We start from the raw sequence: 18909 nt of genomic DNA on the forward strand, positions 1-18909 counted from the left end.
ATTTTTGAATTCATATAACTAATTGCGGATAAATATAATCAAATAGAGAATAAACATCTTATTTTAAAATATAAAAAATAAAAAATATAATTAAGATAATTATCGAGTTCTAACAAAATAATTAATTATTGTCTTTATTAGAAAATTATATTATTAAACCAAATACAAATTTACTTCATTATTGTACCTAAATTAAATTATAATAAAAAAATTAAATTAAAAAAAAACACAAAAAATTAGGAATTTTAAATAGTTAATTTGATACGAATATCGATATATTTCTGTTATGCATAAAGTACTGTATATTGATGCATGTTACTTGAAATTCAAGATTACAAGTAATTATGCATAAGTACAACTTATTAAAGTTCGATGTTTAAATTCTTATAAATAATTGCGGATAAACATAATAAAATAGAGGATGAACATCTCATTTTAAAATCTAAAAATCTAAAATATAATTAGAATAATTATCGAGTTTCAACAAAATAAATAATTATTATCTTTATAAAAAAATTATATTATTAAACCAAATATAAATTACTTCGTTATTGTACATAAATTGAATTATAAAAAAATTGAACTAAAAAATTACACAAAAAAATGAGGAATTTCAAATAGTTAATTTGATACTAATATCGATATATTTTTGTCAAAATTTTATGATATCTTCAAGCATATATTTTATTCAAAAATAAAAACATCATCGTTTTCTCAAAATCACATAAAGCCATATTATAACATCGACTGAGATAAAAAATAAAATGAAATATTAAAATCATGATGTATCTCGCTGCATTGCGCGAGTACGCTTATAGTATCTTATTAATGGTGAAGTTGAGATAAAACAAAAAATGACTAAACATGGATGATATGTATTATTCTAAATATATTTTAGATTTTATATATATTTAAAATGAGACACCTATATTTACACGAATTTAAACATAGAGTTTTAATAAGTTGTATACACATACAATTTTTCTTGAATTTTAGATAATATGCATTAATAAACTATACTTAATAAATAAAAATGTTTTTTAAAAGTTTTTACTAAATAATTTATGATATACTATATATAAACGAACATTTTATCGTCCTTTAATTTGATATATTTTCATCTGTTCTTTTAATGATTTTAATTTTCTGTCCAAACTTTTCCTTAGCGCTTGAATTTTAAAAGAAAATAAAATAAAAGATACGGAAGAAATGAAAAAAATATTTTTTATTTGTATTATCGAGGCTGAAAGGAAAGAAAATGAATTTTTATATTTTTGGGTGGGAGAGAAATGAAAAAAAAAATGTTATTTTTATAAATGTAACATTATCTATTTTAAAATGGAATGTAATTGATGGGTATATGTATATTTTTTATATATTTTTATTACTTCGATTTCGGGCTATTTAACAATGATTTGATTTAAAATGATTAAATGGTCAGAATGATTAAAAAAACTTTCATGATATAGTACAAAATGAAATATAATTGTTTGGTAACTGTTTACAATGAAATTAGGGTGCTGAACGGTTAAGGGAGACTTATGATACAAAATCATTCAGAGAGTTTTAGAATCATTAAAAGGCTGACTTTTTTTTTTCTACCAAACAAGTCGTTTGTTTAACTTTTAATAATTTCATTAAGAGGCAACATCTGAATCGTTAAGAGGTGAATCTTGTTTGGCAAAAAAAAAATCAACCTCTTAATGATTCTAAAACCCTCTGAATTGAATTTGTATCATAGGCTTCCCTTAACCATTCAACATCATAATTTCATTGTAAACAACTACCAAACAATTATATTTCATTCTGCACTATATCATAAGAGTCTCTCAATCATTATAATCACTTAATCATTTTACACCAAATCATTCAACAACTGTCAAACAACCCTGACTCTTAATAAAACTACTAAAAACTCTCACATTAAAAAAAAAAAAAAAAACTTCGATTGAAAAATCAACACTTTTCGTATATAAAAATGAAATAAAAATAATAAATAATAAAAAGGAAGCCCATCCTCAAAAAAGCTCGTCTCAATCCTGTGGTTTTCAATTCTTGGTGCCGTACTCTTGAGTTGGTTCTTCGCGTCTTCCTCTCTCTCAATATCTCTCTCGCCTCTGTCGTACACAAACCATTTGCTACATCATTCGTTCAATCGATCACTGTAAGTTTTTTTGATTTCTTTCCTGCAACTGTTTGTGAATTTCTACAAACAAACCGTTTCCATTTTGATTTGGTACATTATAACAAAATTTTATGTGTGTATGTATGTGTCACTAAATGCGTCTATTTATGTCTACATGTTGTGCTTTTGACATGTTAGATTTATATTGCAAGATGGTGTTAGTTTCTTGGAAATGCAATGTAATTTCTTGGATTTGATCTGTAATGAGAGGGTTTAGTGCATCTTATTTTCGGGATATTTAGGGTTTTGTTAGCAAATGTATGTCCATGTGCTTGTGAAGAAGGAGAATCTTGTTGTGTTTTTTTGTCTTTTATGTTATCCTTTTGAAAGTTCGTTGGTGTTGATGTGTCTCCAGAGGAACCATGAGCAACGAAGAAGAGAAGAGGTGTCCATTGTGTGCAGAAGAGATGGATTGGACTGATCAACAATTAAAGCCCTGCAAATGTGGTTATGAGGTTTGGTTTTTAGTCTAAGAAATCTCATTTTCGTAAGTTGTTTCTTTTGGTGTTCTTTTGTGTTGTTTTATGTGGTTATCTTGCCTGCTCTTTTAAATACGGCTCATGCTATTTTGTTGAAATAATTAATATGCAATCTTGGATGGAAGCAATTAGGTTTACTGCGATACTGTTACTAAATTACGTTGGCAATCAGTTATGAGTTTTTCAAGAGTTCGTAAATACTCGTACACCTGGCTTTCATTCCACATTTAACGAAGTTCCATGTCTAGTCCCTTTTGGTTTGATTTCCGGCACTGGGACCGTCAAAAATTTATGCCCATTTTCCCTTTGAGATAGAATGAGGTCAGAACAGTGTGGTATCATTCTTTCCGTAACAAATGTATCACTAGTATTTAAGGCTTTTGAGACAACGAGTCACCTTGAGGCAGTGATGGCAAGTTCTTCAAGGTGGTTCGAAGAAACAATTTTCCTCGACAGCAACCTTCATGTTCATGTGAAAAAAACAATACCAATTTGGGCTAAGACAAGTCCCGACAAATTTTTATAGGATGGTGGTTAAATGCTACAAACTGCGGGACAGAATGATGGGGCACCAACATACATGCACAAAAGTGTGCAAGTAGAAATGCAAATACTGAGATTGATGCATGGCCGATCAGTCATACACTTATAGGATAAATACTAGCATATAAAGGTTGGGGGGGGGGGGCATATGTTGGGGAGAAGCTAAGGCAGTGCTGTTTGAGGTGGTTTGGTAATTTTCAACATAGACCCTTGAATTCATCAGTAAGAAGATGACACTTGTACAAAGAAGCGGATGTTCAGAGCAGTAGAGGTAGACCAAGATTGACATAGGGAACAAAACGAGTTGGCTTTTGATAGGAGTGTGTCGAGAGATGCAATTCTTGTTGTGGAAGGCTAGGAGGTTCAACTATGTGTGCTTGCTTTGGGTTGCACCATTTTATATTTTGTTCATGTTTCATTTCGACTTACTCCATTTAGTTTGAGATAAAATGTTATGTTGTGAAGATGGAGCCGGAGAACAAATGTATAAAATGAAGCTTCTAAAGTTACAAGATATGATCTATCTGAATCCAAAGTCTCAATTCCAACAAGTAGAAAAAGGGGGGAATTTCCTTATTTCGAAATGGTTTATTATGAGATATTTTCGATTTGTTTCTGATTTTTTATTGAATTGAGTTGTGTATATTTTGATACATATAAAAGATCCCCCAAAGAGTTTTATTTTATACTTGTTGCATATATGTCTGCTTTGACTCGAATGAACGTTCTGAAGAAACCTCAATTAAGTTATGTTATAGAAAAAGAGGATTCTTGCGTTTTTACTCTCCTGCTGAGAAAGCATTGATTTCTCAGTTCATTTCTTAAAATACTTCAACTGGTACACACAAAGAAATAGGCCAATTAAACAACTTTTTGTTCCATTTCCCGTGGAGTAAAATTCTGATGGAACAATGCCGCGTGGAGGTGGAAGACCCATGGGTCGTGAACTTTTAACCCATGCCATACTCCCAGGAAAAGCTCCAACGACCTTCAACAAAAGGGTACGTTGAAGAAACAACAAGATTTTTCTTTTCTCAAGTGATCGGAAAATAAAGAATAATACTTCAGTAAATTTCGCTTTATTTCAAATTTAGTTCATTTTTAGTTTGGATTCACCCAAATTTAGCAATCCAAGAAAATGAAGTTTTTGCGGGCAAATCTGTTCTATAATAGGCATTTTCAGTTTTCCTTATTTTATTGCAGTGTTAAGAAACTTCCCTCATTATATCCACCCTGTTCAGGTATATGAGATGTCAGTTTTTCTCGAACTGAACAAAAAATGCATTGGCTAAATAGAGATGCTAGATATTAGTTGTTACCAATGGTTTTGGTCTTTTTTTCTTTTTATATCAAGATCTATTGCAAGACAAAGAAGCATGTTTCATTGAAGTCATCATACTGAGACCTCTGTTTCTGGTGTTTCTATGTTTGACATTGCAATCTATTACATGATGCAAAATCAACTATGTGGTTAAGACTTAAGAGTTTCTCAACAGGATAAAACATTTATTTTCATGTTTCATCTTAGTATACATAGTAGAAGACTGTGTACTGTACTGTTAATAAAAGACAACACTGGCATAAGATCAAATTCTTTTCACCCTTGTGCCTCACCCCTGAGGCATGGATGTCCATGAAGGCTCGTTAAGAATATTGTTTGATGATGGTTCTTGCATATATAGAGGCCAAGTAAATTAAAGAGAATGCTAAGTGAAAAACCACCTACTGTTTTTAATTTATTAGGATACTTTGTCATTGCAGGTGTGTGTTTGGTGTTGGCATCACATAATGGACATGGCAGAGAAAGATGCAACAGAAGGACGGTGTCCTGCATGTCGCACACCTTATGATAAAGATAGAATTGTAGGGTTGGAAGCAAATTTTCAGAGGTTGAAATACTTTTTGCAATGTTGTTATTTTTTACGTTGCCACGTTTTATACTGAGACTCATAGATCCGGTTTTGTTATAGGGTGGCTGCCAATTGTTCTAGTCGAAAACAAAAGCAGCCAAAAGCAAAACAAAAACCAAATGAAGGAAGGAAGGACCTTAGCAATGTTCGAGTGATTCAGCGAGAAATGGCGTATATCATTGGGTTACCTCTTAGTCTAGCTGATGAAGATGTGCGTGCCTGTTAGCTCTTTCGTTCTCTTTTTTCTTCATATTCTCTTTGTGTCGTTTTCCAATTTTACTTGTGGGATCAGCCAATACCTTTTGAGCAGGATTATTCTTGTTTCATAGGTCTGCAGTAGTCCTCCTCTCAAGAAAAAATTATCTGTACATTGTTGTTATTAAGTTATTTTTGTCTTGTGCAGTTATTGCAGCAAAAAGATTATTTTGGCCAATATGGGAAGGTTACCAAGGTTTCCCTTTCTCGGACGGCGGGTGGGACTGTTCAACAGTTTGTCAATGATACTTGTAGTGTGTAAGTTTCACATCTTTAAACTTAAATCAGAGTTGTTTCTGAATTGGTTGTTCTCTCGGAAAATGGAGCCTCGATGCCAAATTATGCTGTGAAAACCTCTATGTTTGTTGACAAAAGCCTATTATGTTGAGGACCAAGAAAGAGGGGTTGAGATTAAGCCTTATTAAATCTATTATTGGCTTCTCTCATTTTTCTATAATCACATGCAATTCCTATTGATTTCCTTTCAGTTCACTAATCTGAAATCTTTCTTCTTTGCTTTCTGGAACAATGTTGTTGATTGTGTTACTTTTTGGTTTATCTTTCTATTTCGTTGCTCGAGTGCTCCATCTAGGTTCATTGGCATAACTTGGATGTGCGGCTACTTATGTGTAATATCCAAATCTATTTTTGTGTGAAACGTTTGTTTGCATGGAAACTATCATTTATTTTTGGATGGAAACTAATGTTACTTTGGTGCATATTTCTTCCTGTTATCGGCTTTTTAAGAATTGCAATTCTGATTTTTTTTTCTTGGTTGTCTATGTTCCCAGCCTCTTAGTCCCATATCTTGCTGCTGAGGCAATGTTTCTGCACCTGCCCATGAACACAAACTTTGCACGCCTAAAATCTTTTTTGCATCCTTCAAGACTTGTTATGGATCCTTAATTTTGGTTTTTTTTTCTTTTGTGATTTCTGATTTTATTCTATGTTAAGTTACTTACTTGTTCATGTTTGCGCTACAAAATCTCTTTTACAGTATTATAATGACCTAGTCATTAATGGAGGTTGTATAGCCTTCTGGTTTGTTCTTTGCTTAAGGACATCATTGCCTTAGTTGATGATTTCTTTAGTGCTTTCTATATGCTAACTAGCATCTTGATAGATCGAGCCCAATGGGCTTTATCTTGCATAATTCGGATGTTTTTTCATATATTGTCTAGCGTCTGATTATGAATTTTCCCATTCTGTACTCCCAGATATATTACGTACTCGAAAGAGGAAGAGGCAGTGCAATGTATTCAATCTGTGCATGGCTATGTGCTGGATGGTAGGTTGTTAAGGCAAGTACATAACTTTTTATTCCTCTCACTTGTATTTCTGGGCTGTTGTCTTGCCATTGTATATATTGATTGCCATTTAAAATTCATATTTTGCAGAGCATCATTTGGAACAGCAAAGTACTGTCATGCATGGTTAAGGAACATGGTATGCATGAGATGCTCAATGATGGTGCATCAAAAATCCAATTTTATGTAAATCATTGGGAAAGCTAATATTTTATTCTGTTTTTTTTTTGTCAGCCCTGCAACAATATTGGTTGTTTATATTTGCATAGTATTGGTGCTGAAGTAGATAGTTTTGGCAAAGATGAAATAGCTGCAGTTCATACTAGGTATTACAAGCAAAAGTTTGATTTCCTCTGTTGTCTCATTATAGTTTATACAGGCTGTGTGTTTACATTTGATTAACATCTGAGATTGAAGTTCCATCTATTGTCAGTTCAAAAAAAAAAACCTCTTAACTGGCAGGAAAGTGCGTTGACATCAATATATTTTACTTGGTACCTAAGATTTCCCTGAGAGTATGCCTCAAATGTCTTTAGTAAAATCAACATTATCTTTGAGATGTCATTTGTTGTAGGTCCTCCCTAGTCTTGGTTCTTTCTCTTTTCTCTATTTGTTTAATTGTTTGTAATTAGTAAACATGTGAGCTTCATACTACAGTTTTTTGTTATTCATTATTGATTTTTACTAATTAAATTAAATGGACCGCAATGGTTCCCAATATATGTAAAAATGGGATTTCCTTCTCACCTTGGCTCCTATATATTGATTATCACCCATGCTATATTTGCTTGTTTTTAATCATCCTTGGGGCTGACTGATTCTCTCGTGCCTAACATTTTGTTTCAGGAATAGAGTTCAGGAAATTGTTGGTGCCACCCAATATTTGCATAAACGGGCAGGAAGTATGTTGCCACCACCGGTAGATGAACACTTGATTAACTGCAGTGCTTCGGCCGAGGAACCTTATTTTAGCAGTGGTCTGAAAGTAAGATATTTTCTGTTAATTCCTTCAGACTGGCAAAGTCAGTTGTCCATTTATAGAGAAAGAGGGACATATGTTCTTTGGGATGCTGTAATCAAGTTTCTCCTGTGATTTAAAATGTCCAAATACCTAATTTATTGGTTTGAATTTCCTATAAAGATCATAATTATTTGCTTTGATGTCATTGTTCAGGATGTAGCTTATGCTGCAGTAGCTTCTGGGGATCACTTGCCCTGTTCAAAGGACAAGGATGGGATAGTTAGATCATCCAAACATATGACATCTTTTGTAGATATTGTTGGAAGGTCGTGTAATTCAGGTTCAGATAAAGATACGAACTCGATTGCAGAAGGGCGGATGCTAAACCTATGTTCTGATATGTCTTCTGTGTGCATAGATAGAAGTAATCATGACAAGGCTGAAAGTTCAGATTTAGTATCGTCAAAATCATCAACTTCTGGGCATTTCGTTAATGGATTGTCCGGTAGCAAATTATATAGTGAGCCTTTTAGGGAAGCTTCTAAACTACATTCAGTAGAACGAGCTGATCTAACACTTAAGGACACTAACATTAGAAAAGTACAATCTGGTTTGGCATTAGATTCTGGAAGAGAAGTACGGCTTAATCCATGTAATCCTATGAGAGAAGATTCACAAACTTCTGGTGACCAGAGATGGATAGATTCTGTAGCTTTAAGTCAGAAGGCTTCCTTAAATCCTTCTTATCCTGCTGACGTGATTAAGAACTATAGTGGTCATGCTTGGTGGCATATGGAGTCTAGTAGTCAAAATGTCGACGGTGCAGATTGCAATAATGTAAATAATGATGCAGATGAAGCCTCTAAACTGTCTACATGTACAAATTCTGTAGTGAATGATGGATACAACGAGAAGAGATTTCAAAGTTTGGCTAAATCAGATAGGATATATAGATGCTCCAAATCATTTTCCAATGAAGAAATAGTAGAGCACCTCAGACGGCTTGATGATGATACTCTTGTGAATGATGACGAAAATTCTGCTAATGTTGAAAGCAGTATAATATCCAATATATTATCTATGGATTTTGATGGGTGTGATGATTCGGTCTTGCCTCGAACTGTAGCTGGATTGTTTGAAGGGAAAGATGGGCGGCATGGCTCTTCCTGGAACTTCCAAAATAGTGATCAATCTAGATTTTCATTTGCAAATGACCAGGGATATACTAATCAAGAGTTGGAGAAATTTTCTACTTTTCAAGATTCTGGGGAGAACCAGGACAGTATCTATTATCCCCAACATCATGGTATGTCTATCACACTCATATATACATACTACATACATCGATGCACATCTTTATCCACAAGTTAAGCTTCTTGGTTTTTCAAAGGGCGTTTTCTTGTTCTCTTTCTATGTTATGGTTGTGGAGCTTGATGCATGCTTCTGCTTGTTCTTCTCGTTGGTAAATAATTTGCTAGTACTGGCGATTTTTAACTATGCTGGACCATTGATATCTGGGTTAACAAGTCACTCTTCTCGGTTTCCAGTTATTATCACTCTTTTGGATCATTAGCTTTGTGACTGAATAAAAATTATTCAGTGTTCTTTTTGTGCAACGATATGAGATAAAATGTGTTATAAGAATAAACAAGTTCTGCATCATCTATGTATGGGGTTCTATGATTGCAATTTCATCTGGTGTAAATATGAATATTCATGTTATTTCTTTATTGTTTACTTATTAAATTACTACTTTTTGAATGAAAGCATCCAGTGCTCATAACTTGATACCGCCAGGATTCTCCAAACCCCCTCCAGGGTTTCCCTTGTGCATGAGAACCGAGAAGGTTGTTTCTGCCAGTTCTGGTAGGTGATCTCTCTGCCCGTTCTCTATATGCATACATTTGTTATTCTTTATTTTATGTTCTAGTTCTACATGTGTTGTGAAATTGCAACATTAAAGAAAGTGTTCGACTTTGTCAAATGTCTAAAATACTATTCAATAATTATAAAACAAAGGTGACACAGGGCAACCCACTGTTTGCCAGGTTATGTTGCAGCACACGCTGCAACACAGAAACTCTAGAGGTTTGAAAACTCGTTAAGGATTGAAATGTAGTGGAAAAGGTGTCTAATGTAAGAATGCATTCTAACTAACTGAGATGGGGTTGGAGGGTCGTTGAGGGTTAACTGCCACCTAAGGGTTCACCTAGGATAAGGTTGACATGGCACACAAAAGGTCGTCACCTTTTGTGACGAGTGAGAACGAAGTTGAGCATACTCAAATTCAGAATTTTTATTCAATAGTTTTAAAGTCAAAACAACCCCTCACATTAAAAGGAAATAAAATCGAAAGATCATAGCAACTTAAGAAACTAAATAAAATATAATCTTCTAAGAAAAGGAAATAATGGTTAGGGAAAGATTTAATCTTGATCAGCACCTCTTCATGGGACAAATAAGTAATGTAAGTTGAAAACCTTAAAAACATCGAAAATTGATGTAATTTTCATGGGACATTCCAGAATGGAATTGATATTTACATGGCTGTTGGAAATGCAAAAGGGTAGTTTTTAGGACTTGTTAGTTGTTAATGGCAAGGCAACCTTTTGTTTTTTTCCAACCATATTCATTCGTCTAAGCTTACTATGGTGGGTGTACGATCTGACACTTGCTGCATTATTATTATTATTATCCTTCCCTTTTGCTTTGAACTAATAGATCTCCTTGCTATCATTATTTCAGGGAATTATGGGAAGAAATCTTTGCCAAACAATCATTATCGTACACCATCAATAGGGAATCTAAGCAATGGTAGCGATGATCTTATCGATCCTGCCATAATGGTTGTTGAACGAGGCAAATCATCGTCTTTTAACATGAGGTCCAGCTCCTTTGATGAAGAGACAAAACTCTGGCGCTTGATGCAACAACAGCAATCTGTGTCTGCCACACAACATTATCATGAGCATCCTCAACTTTCTCGAACTCCCTCCATCATGCAACAACAGCAGCCGCCCCAGATTCCTTCTTCGTGGGATGATCATTATGGTGATCTCTCTTCCAGGCATCAACACCACCAGAGTTACAGCCAGCGTCAGTACTCACAGCCGAATGGGTATCAGCAGGCTGAACAAGTTAACAGTAGAAGTGAAGTGGGCTTGGCAGAACAAATCCAGAGGAATGAGAGATTAGGGTTGGACAAATTGTTGCCTGGGTACAGTGATTATTTGTTCCAGATGCCCAGTTCTGGCGATGTACACCCGTGTATTTGGAATGTAAATTACTCACCCTCCTAACTTCTCTGGTTTGGTTTTGATGAAATGAAATGAACACTCCATCCATCTGTTTGTGTATGTGAAGATAGAGAAAGATGACCTCTTGGGCGTTTCGTCATTTGACATGGTTGTGGTGGTGGTTTGAGTTAATTTTTTCAAGTTTTTTATGTGTTTGATTTTGGAGCCACATCATTATCTACCTTTCAGGTGCCTAGAGAATGATGTTGCTCCTCTTCAATCGTTGGAAGGATATCGTTGATTTGGTTAAGGTAAATTTTACACCATGATCGTACATGGTAAAATGTTCTTTTTTACAAACATGCTGATAAAACTTGAAATGAACCTGGATTACTTCATGATTCATGCTACCTTATTTTTTAAAGAATGACACTGTTGACTCTATTTGGTGGATAACTACTATTGTTTTCTGATCAATGAAGAACTGATAGAAACTAATTGAAGCTGAAGTTGGTGGGGAATTCATACGAGTGATTTGTTTCAGAACATACAGTTACATGTATCTCTTATGAATTGAATGGCAACAGTGAGGTCGGTAGGAAGAAGTTTACAAGAATTTGCAGTCACAGGTAACCATGAAATAGAGAAGTAAAGGTCTATTCAACAAATTTTAAACGGTTTAATATTGGGAAGAAGTAGCAGCAGGAGGCATTGGATTGAAGGAAGTAATCTTGTTCTTCTTCTTCTGCTGCTGCTGCTGCTGCATGTTTTTAGTGGATAAGAAAAGCGGGTCTGTGAAGTTGGTAAAAGAAGAGAATCCTGATGATGCTGCGGTAGAGGCAACGGGGAAAGGCACAACCACATGATGGCTAGTCGCCATTTGCATTTGCATTTGCCATGCTGCGTCTGCCGAAGGAACAACGCCTGCAGATCCCTTTCCTCTCCCCATATCCTGTTGATAAATATCATCATAAATTTAGCATATGGAAACCTACCCATCTCATCTCTTTTTTAACTTCAAATAATATCCTTAATTTCAATCCAATACATGGAGCTTACGACAAAACAAGTAGTTCATGCAATTCGCTATACTAACCTCGTTGCAAAGGGAATTAGACATAATCTAATGAAAGGTCAATAAAGGAAACTGGTGTTCATTATTATACAAATTGCAACAATTTTTGTTTTGAAATGTTACATGAAATTCCCAACATAAAACTACTAATTTATTCATGGTCCTAACTGTTTTGGGTTCTCAATATTACTTTGTAATTATTAATGGAGATTTAAGATCATAAAATAGTTTAGTTAAAAAGTTAATTGAAGCAATGCAGAACTTGCGGTGAATAATTACCTCATAATTTGGTGGATGACCGGAATACATGCTAGGCCATGCGGGATAGTGGTGCGGTACGGCTGTGTGGGATCGTCCACCAATAGAAGTTGGAGCAAGACCCCCAACCTGAAAATGCAAAGCCATCAGTTAGTTACCAGTAAAATTATGTGTATGCTCGCACACACCTTTTCCTACATGAATCGCCAGAAATATGAATATGTCTGAAGTTGTATCCTCCCTTCAGCTAGAATGGAGAAGCATTAAAAAAGGTATCAACTATTGGATACAAAACCTAGTCCCACAAAGTAGTAGCAAAAACTGCACCTCTTTGAACTCTATAAATACTAATAATCTATTCGGTTTCACCAAAATTCAACATTCTTATTTATGGTAGACAATGTGATTGTGGTCTCATTTAACTGAGAATTAAGATAGGACCAATAAAATGGAGAGTAGAGAACAGAGGTGACATTTCACACACCTTTTGTCTTTTCCCAGAAGACAATTCACAAGCTGTAAAACCCACATCCACGTTCTGAACCTTGTGATTCCGCTCGGGGCCCGCTGTAGTGGGAGAAACCCCTAGGTTGAGATCAAGATTGTGACCATTTGCTGCATATGAACACATCAACAAATAGATACTTGCATCAATTTGGAAAAATAATATACGTAGGAAGGGAAACCACTGAGCTGTAAGCAATCAATAGTACCTTCATCCCTTTCTTCCAAATTTATATCTGTGCTATAAGTGCTTGGCTCAAAGTTGGTGACGGCTTCCCTTCCATTACATTTAATGGCAGCTTTGTCATAAGCCCTGGATTCAGAAAAGAAGGCAGATTTTGTAGGACGATTTACACTAGAAACCAATGTGTAATGCATTCAGTTATAAGGACTAGTGTAATCATAAAAATTACAAGAACCTTGCAGCTTCTACTTCATTGTCGAATAATCCAAGGTAAACATACCTGCAACCAAGCATCGTAATCTTATTGATAAAAAGGGTCCCCTAAACATAGTTACCATGAAATTTTATCTTGAGAATCTAAACTATGAGATTACACTAGCAATTTTACGGTATTTATTGCATCTGCAGAATGTTGCATGGAAATCACATAACATACTCTTAGCAATGGTTCCTTACTTTTTCCCAAGTAGCTGACCCATGCGAGCCTCCCATCTACCACATTTGTGAAGGGTTACTCCTCGGTATCTTGAACTTCCTCTTGAGAATCCATTGCTCTGCCGACGCAGTATATGAATGAATTCTTCTTTTGACAAGTTCTTCACCTGTTACACCCATTTAGATAAGTTAAACCAACCGACGATGATGGACCTTACAAGTACTACCACCAGAACCCATCTATCTGTATTGTATCCACCTGGGTCATATCTTCCTCGTAGTCGCTTATATCGAAATTGATATCGGCATCATTTCCCCGGAACTTGATTGCAGCCCGATCATAGGCTCTGGATTTTAATTTCCAAATGAAGTCAAAACCAGGAAAACAAAAACGTAGAGCAAAACCACGAAATTTGATTAGATGCTCACCTAGCTGCAGCATGGGAAGTGTCAAATCCACCTGTATCAGACACACATGAATTAATACATCAAATTGAAACTATTTTGTAAGTTCCAACATTATTAGGGAATCTAGCATGATGCTTACCTAAATATAGTTGTTTTCCACGATCCCTGAAAAGATGAAATGCGATTATTTAAGATTCTCAAATCATCAAACGAGACAAGAAGCTTGAAGCATTCGAATCATCGCCAATCTACAAGTTATAGTGAACCCCTACAACTTACTAACTAATATTCCGATTCCAGTTAGAAAACAAATTCGGAGGGATAGCACATGGAGTTCTTGGAGACAGAATTAAGCATTATGTGCATTGACATAGTGTACTGTACAAGCTAGTGATGCACATCGAGCAAAGTTTTAAGTAAGCAGTTTGGTAACTCCATCATTAACCAGTAGGAAATCTTTTTGAAACATTAAAAACTTCCAAAATTAGACGGAGGATATGTAGACCAATGATAGGCAAAACTTGAATTGCTATAAGTTACAAACAGGCTAAAAAAAGAACAGAAGAACAATAACATACCAAATATGCGATTCCCATCGACCAGTCCGACGATAAAACGTTACTCCACGGTACTGTGAACTCTTGGACGGCGGTCCCCTCCGGCTTTTCCTTGCTTTCTGTGGCGGCAGCGGTTGCATGTTCTGTGGCATCGGCGCAGCTTCCGGAACCTTGAGATTTAACCAGTCCAGCCCAAGCACCGATGTCGCCGACGGTGATGCTTTTATCAATGGAGAACCTAACTCCTCCTCCAACTCCAAATAACTAACAACAGGAAAAAATTGCCTCGTAATCAAACCGACAGAAACTCGATTTGAATTTTCCCTCGATTCTCCTGTTTGACTAAAGATATCATTACGAAAAGACCTCTTATCAAAAGCACTGTATGATACAGAGTCTTCATCATCAACGACATCGTCGGTGACGAGAGGATTATCCTCGTCGGTGTTGAGTACGTCAGAGGAAACTGAAGTACCGGAATGAATCTCCGATTGACGATCTTCATGAACATTCTTATTGACAGCGATACAACCATTAGTATCAAAACTACTTCGATCGCAATTCTTATTTATAACAACAACATCAACATTAAGATCCAACATCTTCAATCCTTGTCGCAGAAAACACAAACTCGAGCTATCTGATCACACAATCAACAAACATCATGGATCATTTCACTCTACCCTGTACCGGATTTCACTTTCCGATCGAATCAAGAATCACAGACAGTGAAAGCTACATAGTGTGTGTGAGAGAGAAAAACGGAGGGAAACCGGAACGATCGCTACAGAGACACCGGAGATGATGAAATATAACAAACTTCTCCCCAGATAGCTTTCACACACAAACACACTTTTAGTGCGTGCGTGTGTAACGGACAGGGGAGATCGCACAGAGAGAGAGAGAGAGAGGGGATGATAATCTTATTATTGTGGGAATATATAAAACGATATCGTTTGTCAGGTTGCAGGGATTTTGGGATTTTTGGCGATGATGGAGAGGAGTTGGGGATGGAAGCCGGAAGGACAAAAAAAAACGTGATTTGTATTTTATTTATCTCTGCTTATTTCCACAAAATATAATGGCCTTTTAATCACTAATTTATTTTAATAATTTATTTTTCTAAATTTATAAATATATCAGTTCTATTATTGTGTTTAATTTATTAATTTATTTACCATGTTTAATATATTTTTATTCACAAGTCATTTTAAATATCTCACTTGTATTATTGTATTTAATTTTAATTTATTTTTGGCCATGCTTAATATTATTTTATGTTTGTATTTTAAATTATCATTCTATATGATTAAATTCATTAAAATTTAATAAATATTTTATGTAGTATGAATATTTCAACAATTTAAATATTAATTATAAAAATATAATTCATTTACTTTTGAATACACAATTAAACAAATTTTTTTATTAACTTGAGCCGACTAATCCTAGAATGACTACCTGTTTTGCAGATACCTCGGAGTCATCGCATTTGAACATACGTTGCCACAAGGAGATTTTTGTTCCTCCTTGAATTTGAACCTGAGACCTTCTGGTACTTGTGACATTTGGAGTCAAGCTCAAACCAATTAGGCACCACCATTGTGGTTAATTAAACTAAATTTAAAAACCACAATTATGAGAAATTAATTATATTATTTAAGGTCAATCATTTAAATTAATAAATTAAAATCGAAAATTAAAATATGTTAACTAGCAAATAAATTTTAAAAAAACATTATTGCATGTGAATTTAAAAAAAATAATCAACTAGTAAATGCGATAACTTGTGTTAACTAAAAACAATACCATGATTAAAAAGATTAATGACATCATATATATATATATATATATATATATATATATATATATACATATGTTGGTTATAATACAATCATTTACATTTGTACAACCAATACAACTCAATCTCAATCGTCCATTTAATTTGATGAATATGTTATTTCATAAAAGGTTTGATTGTTTTCTAATATAAAATATTGATCATAATTAATTAACCTTATTCATTTTTCATAAATATCCAAATCATAATAAATGAACTCTCATCATTTCTATAAAAATTCCAATTAATTGGGTTGCATTGGTTGTACAAATGGACTTGGTTGTATTTGAAATATACCCTATATATATATATAGAGAGAGAGAGAGAGAGAGAGTTTGGTTCAAATATAATCTATTGCATTTGTACAACCAATGTAACCCAATATATTGAGATATTTTATGGAAATGATGAGAGTTTATTTATTATGATTTGAATATTCATGAAAGATGAATATGATTAATTAATTATGATCGATACTTTATATAAGAAAACAATAAAAACTTCTATGAAATCACATATTAATCAAATGAAATGGACGGTTGAGATTGGGTTGTATTGGTTGAACAAATGTAAATGATTGTATAATAACCAACCTCTATCTCTCTCTCTCTCTATATATATATATATATATATATATATATTTCAAATGCAACCATATTCATTTGTACAACCAATACAACCCAATTAATTGAGATATTTATAAAAATGATGAAAGTTCATTTATTATGATTTGAATATTTATAGAAGATGACTAAAGTTCATTAATTATGATCAATACTTTATATTAAGAAAATAATCAAAACTTTTATGAAATTATATATTAATCAAATTAAATGGAGAGTTGAGATTGAGTTGTATTGGTTGTACAAATGTAAAGCATTGTATAATAACTCTCTCTCTCACACACACATATATATAAAAGAGTAATTACCAAGATTTAAAAAATTAGTTCCATCATAAATACATGATTTCTTGTATTAAAACACATGTATAAAAAGTCATGAATGAAAGTTTGGTATACATTTAAAAGGTCTTCCAAGTGGGGTTCCTGTTGACCAATCAAATTTTTCTAAATTTTAAAATTAAATAATACATTAAATATATTTCTACATTTTAAAATTAAATAATCTAAGAAATCGTAAACTATTTGATAAGAGCCGATGTTGGGTACCGACCCTTTTATTTGGTTAGACCCTCTTAATGGTTCACAATCAAATACAAGTTTACCTAAACCTATAATCACATGTTCAGTAAATAATTTACATATATTAATCAAGAACTTGACAACTATATCAAATCTGTAGTATACAAAAGATATTGAGTTGGGTTAGATTCAAATTACCCAACTCAATAGATGCGGTTTGGTCTAGTTTTGTATCAACTATGTGTCGGGTTATATCGTGTTGAGATTTTTTAAGTTTTTTCGAGTTCGGTTGACGGGTTGGTCGGTATTTTGAGCACCCATATTCTAGTTTATTTCAATATATTGATGGACTTTTTTCCAGTTTAATAAAGATAATTGATAATTATGTATAATATAATTGATGATAACACATGGTAATTTTTTCACGTTTTCTGGAAGGAGGGATGACGGATAACAATACTGTTTTTTTCATTTACAATGGTTTGTGTTCGTTTTACATTTTAACGAACGAACGCAATAAGTTTATTTTCTTAACGAATCAACACAAATTGAGAATTTTGTTCATTTATGTGTTTATGTTTATTTGTTCGTTTATTTAGTTAATATTAAGCAAGGCAATCGCACGGTAAACGTTGGGTAGCCAAGTGTAAAGCGGATAACTACTGAAAGCATCCTCTAGCTACTAAGATGTTTTAGTTCGTTAGATTATCTCTTGCCTGTCCACAGATAAAATATAAAAAAAACAGATGTAATTTATTTTACATTCTAAAAGATAATAATAATAATTGGTTAAAAAGTAAAAAAGCATGAAAAGAGATATTTGGAAGGTAGAATATGTCCCTCACCATAAATGGAAAGAATCCAAGGTTTTATTTAAAAATGTGGAAATGATTTTATGATCCATGGCCCACCGAGTGGGTGAAGAGATAGCCTTTTAAATGCTCATTTCTATGATTTTTGCATTTGACTTTATTATTACTCTTCAATTATATTTTTTGATTTATTCATAATTTTATATATAATTTTTCAAATATGAATATGTTGATTTTTTAGGTCATATTGCAATCAATAACAGCATTAATTCTTTGTTCTATTATTATGTCTATCGGGGAAAAAATCTAAAAAAAAACTTAATGTATTTTAGTGTTTAGAATGATTAAGTTCTTAGACAATTTTTAGAAACAAATAAGTCTTTTGACATTCAAAAAACCTGTTAAATAAATTCTTGGATTTTTTAGAACATGTTAGATACATCCTTATAACCTATAAAACTGATTAATGTGATAAAATAAAGGGGAAACATGGAAAAAAAAGTCAATGAACTTTCATATTTTCAGCGATTAAGTCTCTAAACATTTTTTGAACCAAAAAAATAATTACATATATAAAATGAAACAAATATACCAAAAAAGTACCTACATTTAAAAAAAATATGGATGAAATATATTTTGATTAAAAATAAAAAATATTTTGTCAGTGATTTTCCAAATTAAAAAACAAAAAAAAAAGATTTTAAAAAGTATTACAGATTATATTTTTTTAATTAAAAATAAAAATATTCCGTATATGATATCTCAAATTAAAAAAGATTATTGATCAAATTTATTTTACTTAAAACTAAAATATAT

The 18909-nt window shown here is 33.3% G+C and overlaps 2 protein-coding genes across 3 annotated transcripts; one reads left to right on the forward strand and one right to left on the reverse strand.

The window, feature by feature from the left end:
* The first annotated feature begins 2122 nt into the window (after nucleotides 1-2122).
* LOC112524835 lies at nucleotides 2123-10982 on the forward strand. Its single transcript, XM_025134787.1, has 11 exons — nucleotides 2123-2164; nucleotides 2541-2640; nucleotides 4969-5096; nucleotides 5178-5328; nucleotides 5521-5630; nucleotides 6590-6818; nucleotides 6914-7005; nucleotides 7526-7664; nucleotides 7854-8946; nucleotides 9408-9506; nucleotides 10386-10982. The coding sequence occupies exons 2-11, from the start codon at nucleotides 2548-2550 to the stop codon at nucleotides 10937-10939; spliced, it is 2688 nt and encodes an 895-aa protein (XP_024990555.1). The 5' UTR covers nucleotides 2123-2164; nucleotides 2541-2547; the 3' UTR covers nucleotides 10940-10982.
* Nucleotides 10983-11376: 394 nt separating this feature from the next.
* On the reverse strand, nucleotides 11377-15147 carry LOC112518656 (floral homeotic protein APETALA 2-like). Of its 2 annotated transcripts, XM_025126434.1 has the most exons (10): nucleotides 14319-15147; nucleotides 13880-13905; nucleotides 13762-13792; nucleotides 13592-13679; nucleotides 13354-13499; nucleotides 13133-13177; nucleotides 12923-13026; nucleotides 12694-12824; nucleotides 12231-12338; nucleotides 11377-11828 (listed from the first exon to the last, which is right to left on the reverse strand). In XM_025126434.1, exons 1-10 carry the CDS (start codon nucleotides 14897-14899, stop codon nucleotides 11556-11558), a joined length of 1533 nt encoding a protein of 510 aa, XP_024982202.1. In that variant the 5' UTR covers nucleotides 14900-15147; the 3' UTR covers nucleotides 11377-11555. The 2 variants fall into 2 exon arrangements, with proteins under 2 accessions (XP_024982202.1, XP_024982210.1); XM_025126442.1 differs by lacking the exon at nucleotides 13133-13177.
* Nucleotides 15148-18909: the final 3762 nt, after the last annotated feature.

The sequence above is a fragment of the Cynara cardunculus genome (genome assembly GCF_001531365.2).
Source record: "Cynara cardunculus var. scolymus isolate 2C chromosome LG 1, CcrdV1, whole genome shotgun sequence".
NCBI classification, from domain to species: Eukaryota; Viridiplantae; Streptophyta; class Magnoliopsida; order Asterales; family Asteraceae; genus Cynara; species Cynara cardunculus.

Coding starts and splice junctions, on each gene's coding strand:
- LOC112518656 (XM_025126434.1), bottom strand. CDS start 14,899: ATGTTGGATCTTAATGTTGATGTTGTTGTTATAAATAAGAATTGCGAT. Junction 13,680..13,761: donor ACTTCCCATGCTGCAGCTAG/GTGAGCATCTAA, acceptor ATTAAAATCCAG/AGCCTATGATCGGGCTGCAA. Junction 12,339..12,693: donor CTTCTGGGAAAAGACAAAAG/GTGTGTGAAATG, acceptor TTGCATTTTCAG/GTTGGGGGTCTTGCTCCAAC.
- LOC112524835 (XM_025134787.1), top strand. CDS start 2,548: ATGAGCAACGAAGAAGAGAAGAGGTGTCCATTGTGTGCAGAAGAGATG. Junction 2,641..4,968: donor CCTGCAAATGTGGTTATGAG/GTTTGGTTTTTA, acceptor TTGTCATTGCAG/GTGTGTGTTTGGTGTTGGCA. Junction 5,631..6,589: donor GTCAATGATACTTGTAGTGT/GTAAGTTTCACA, acceptor CTGTACTCCCAG/ATATATTACGTACTCGAAAG.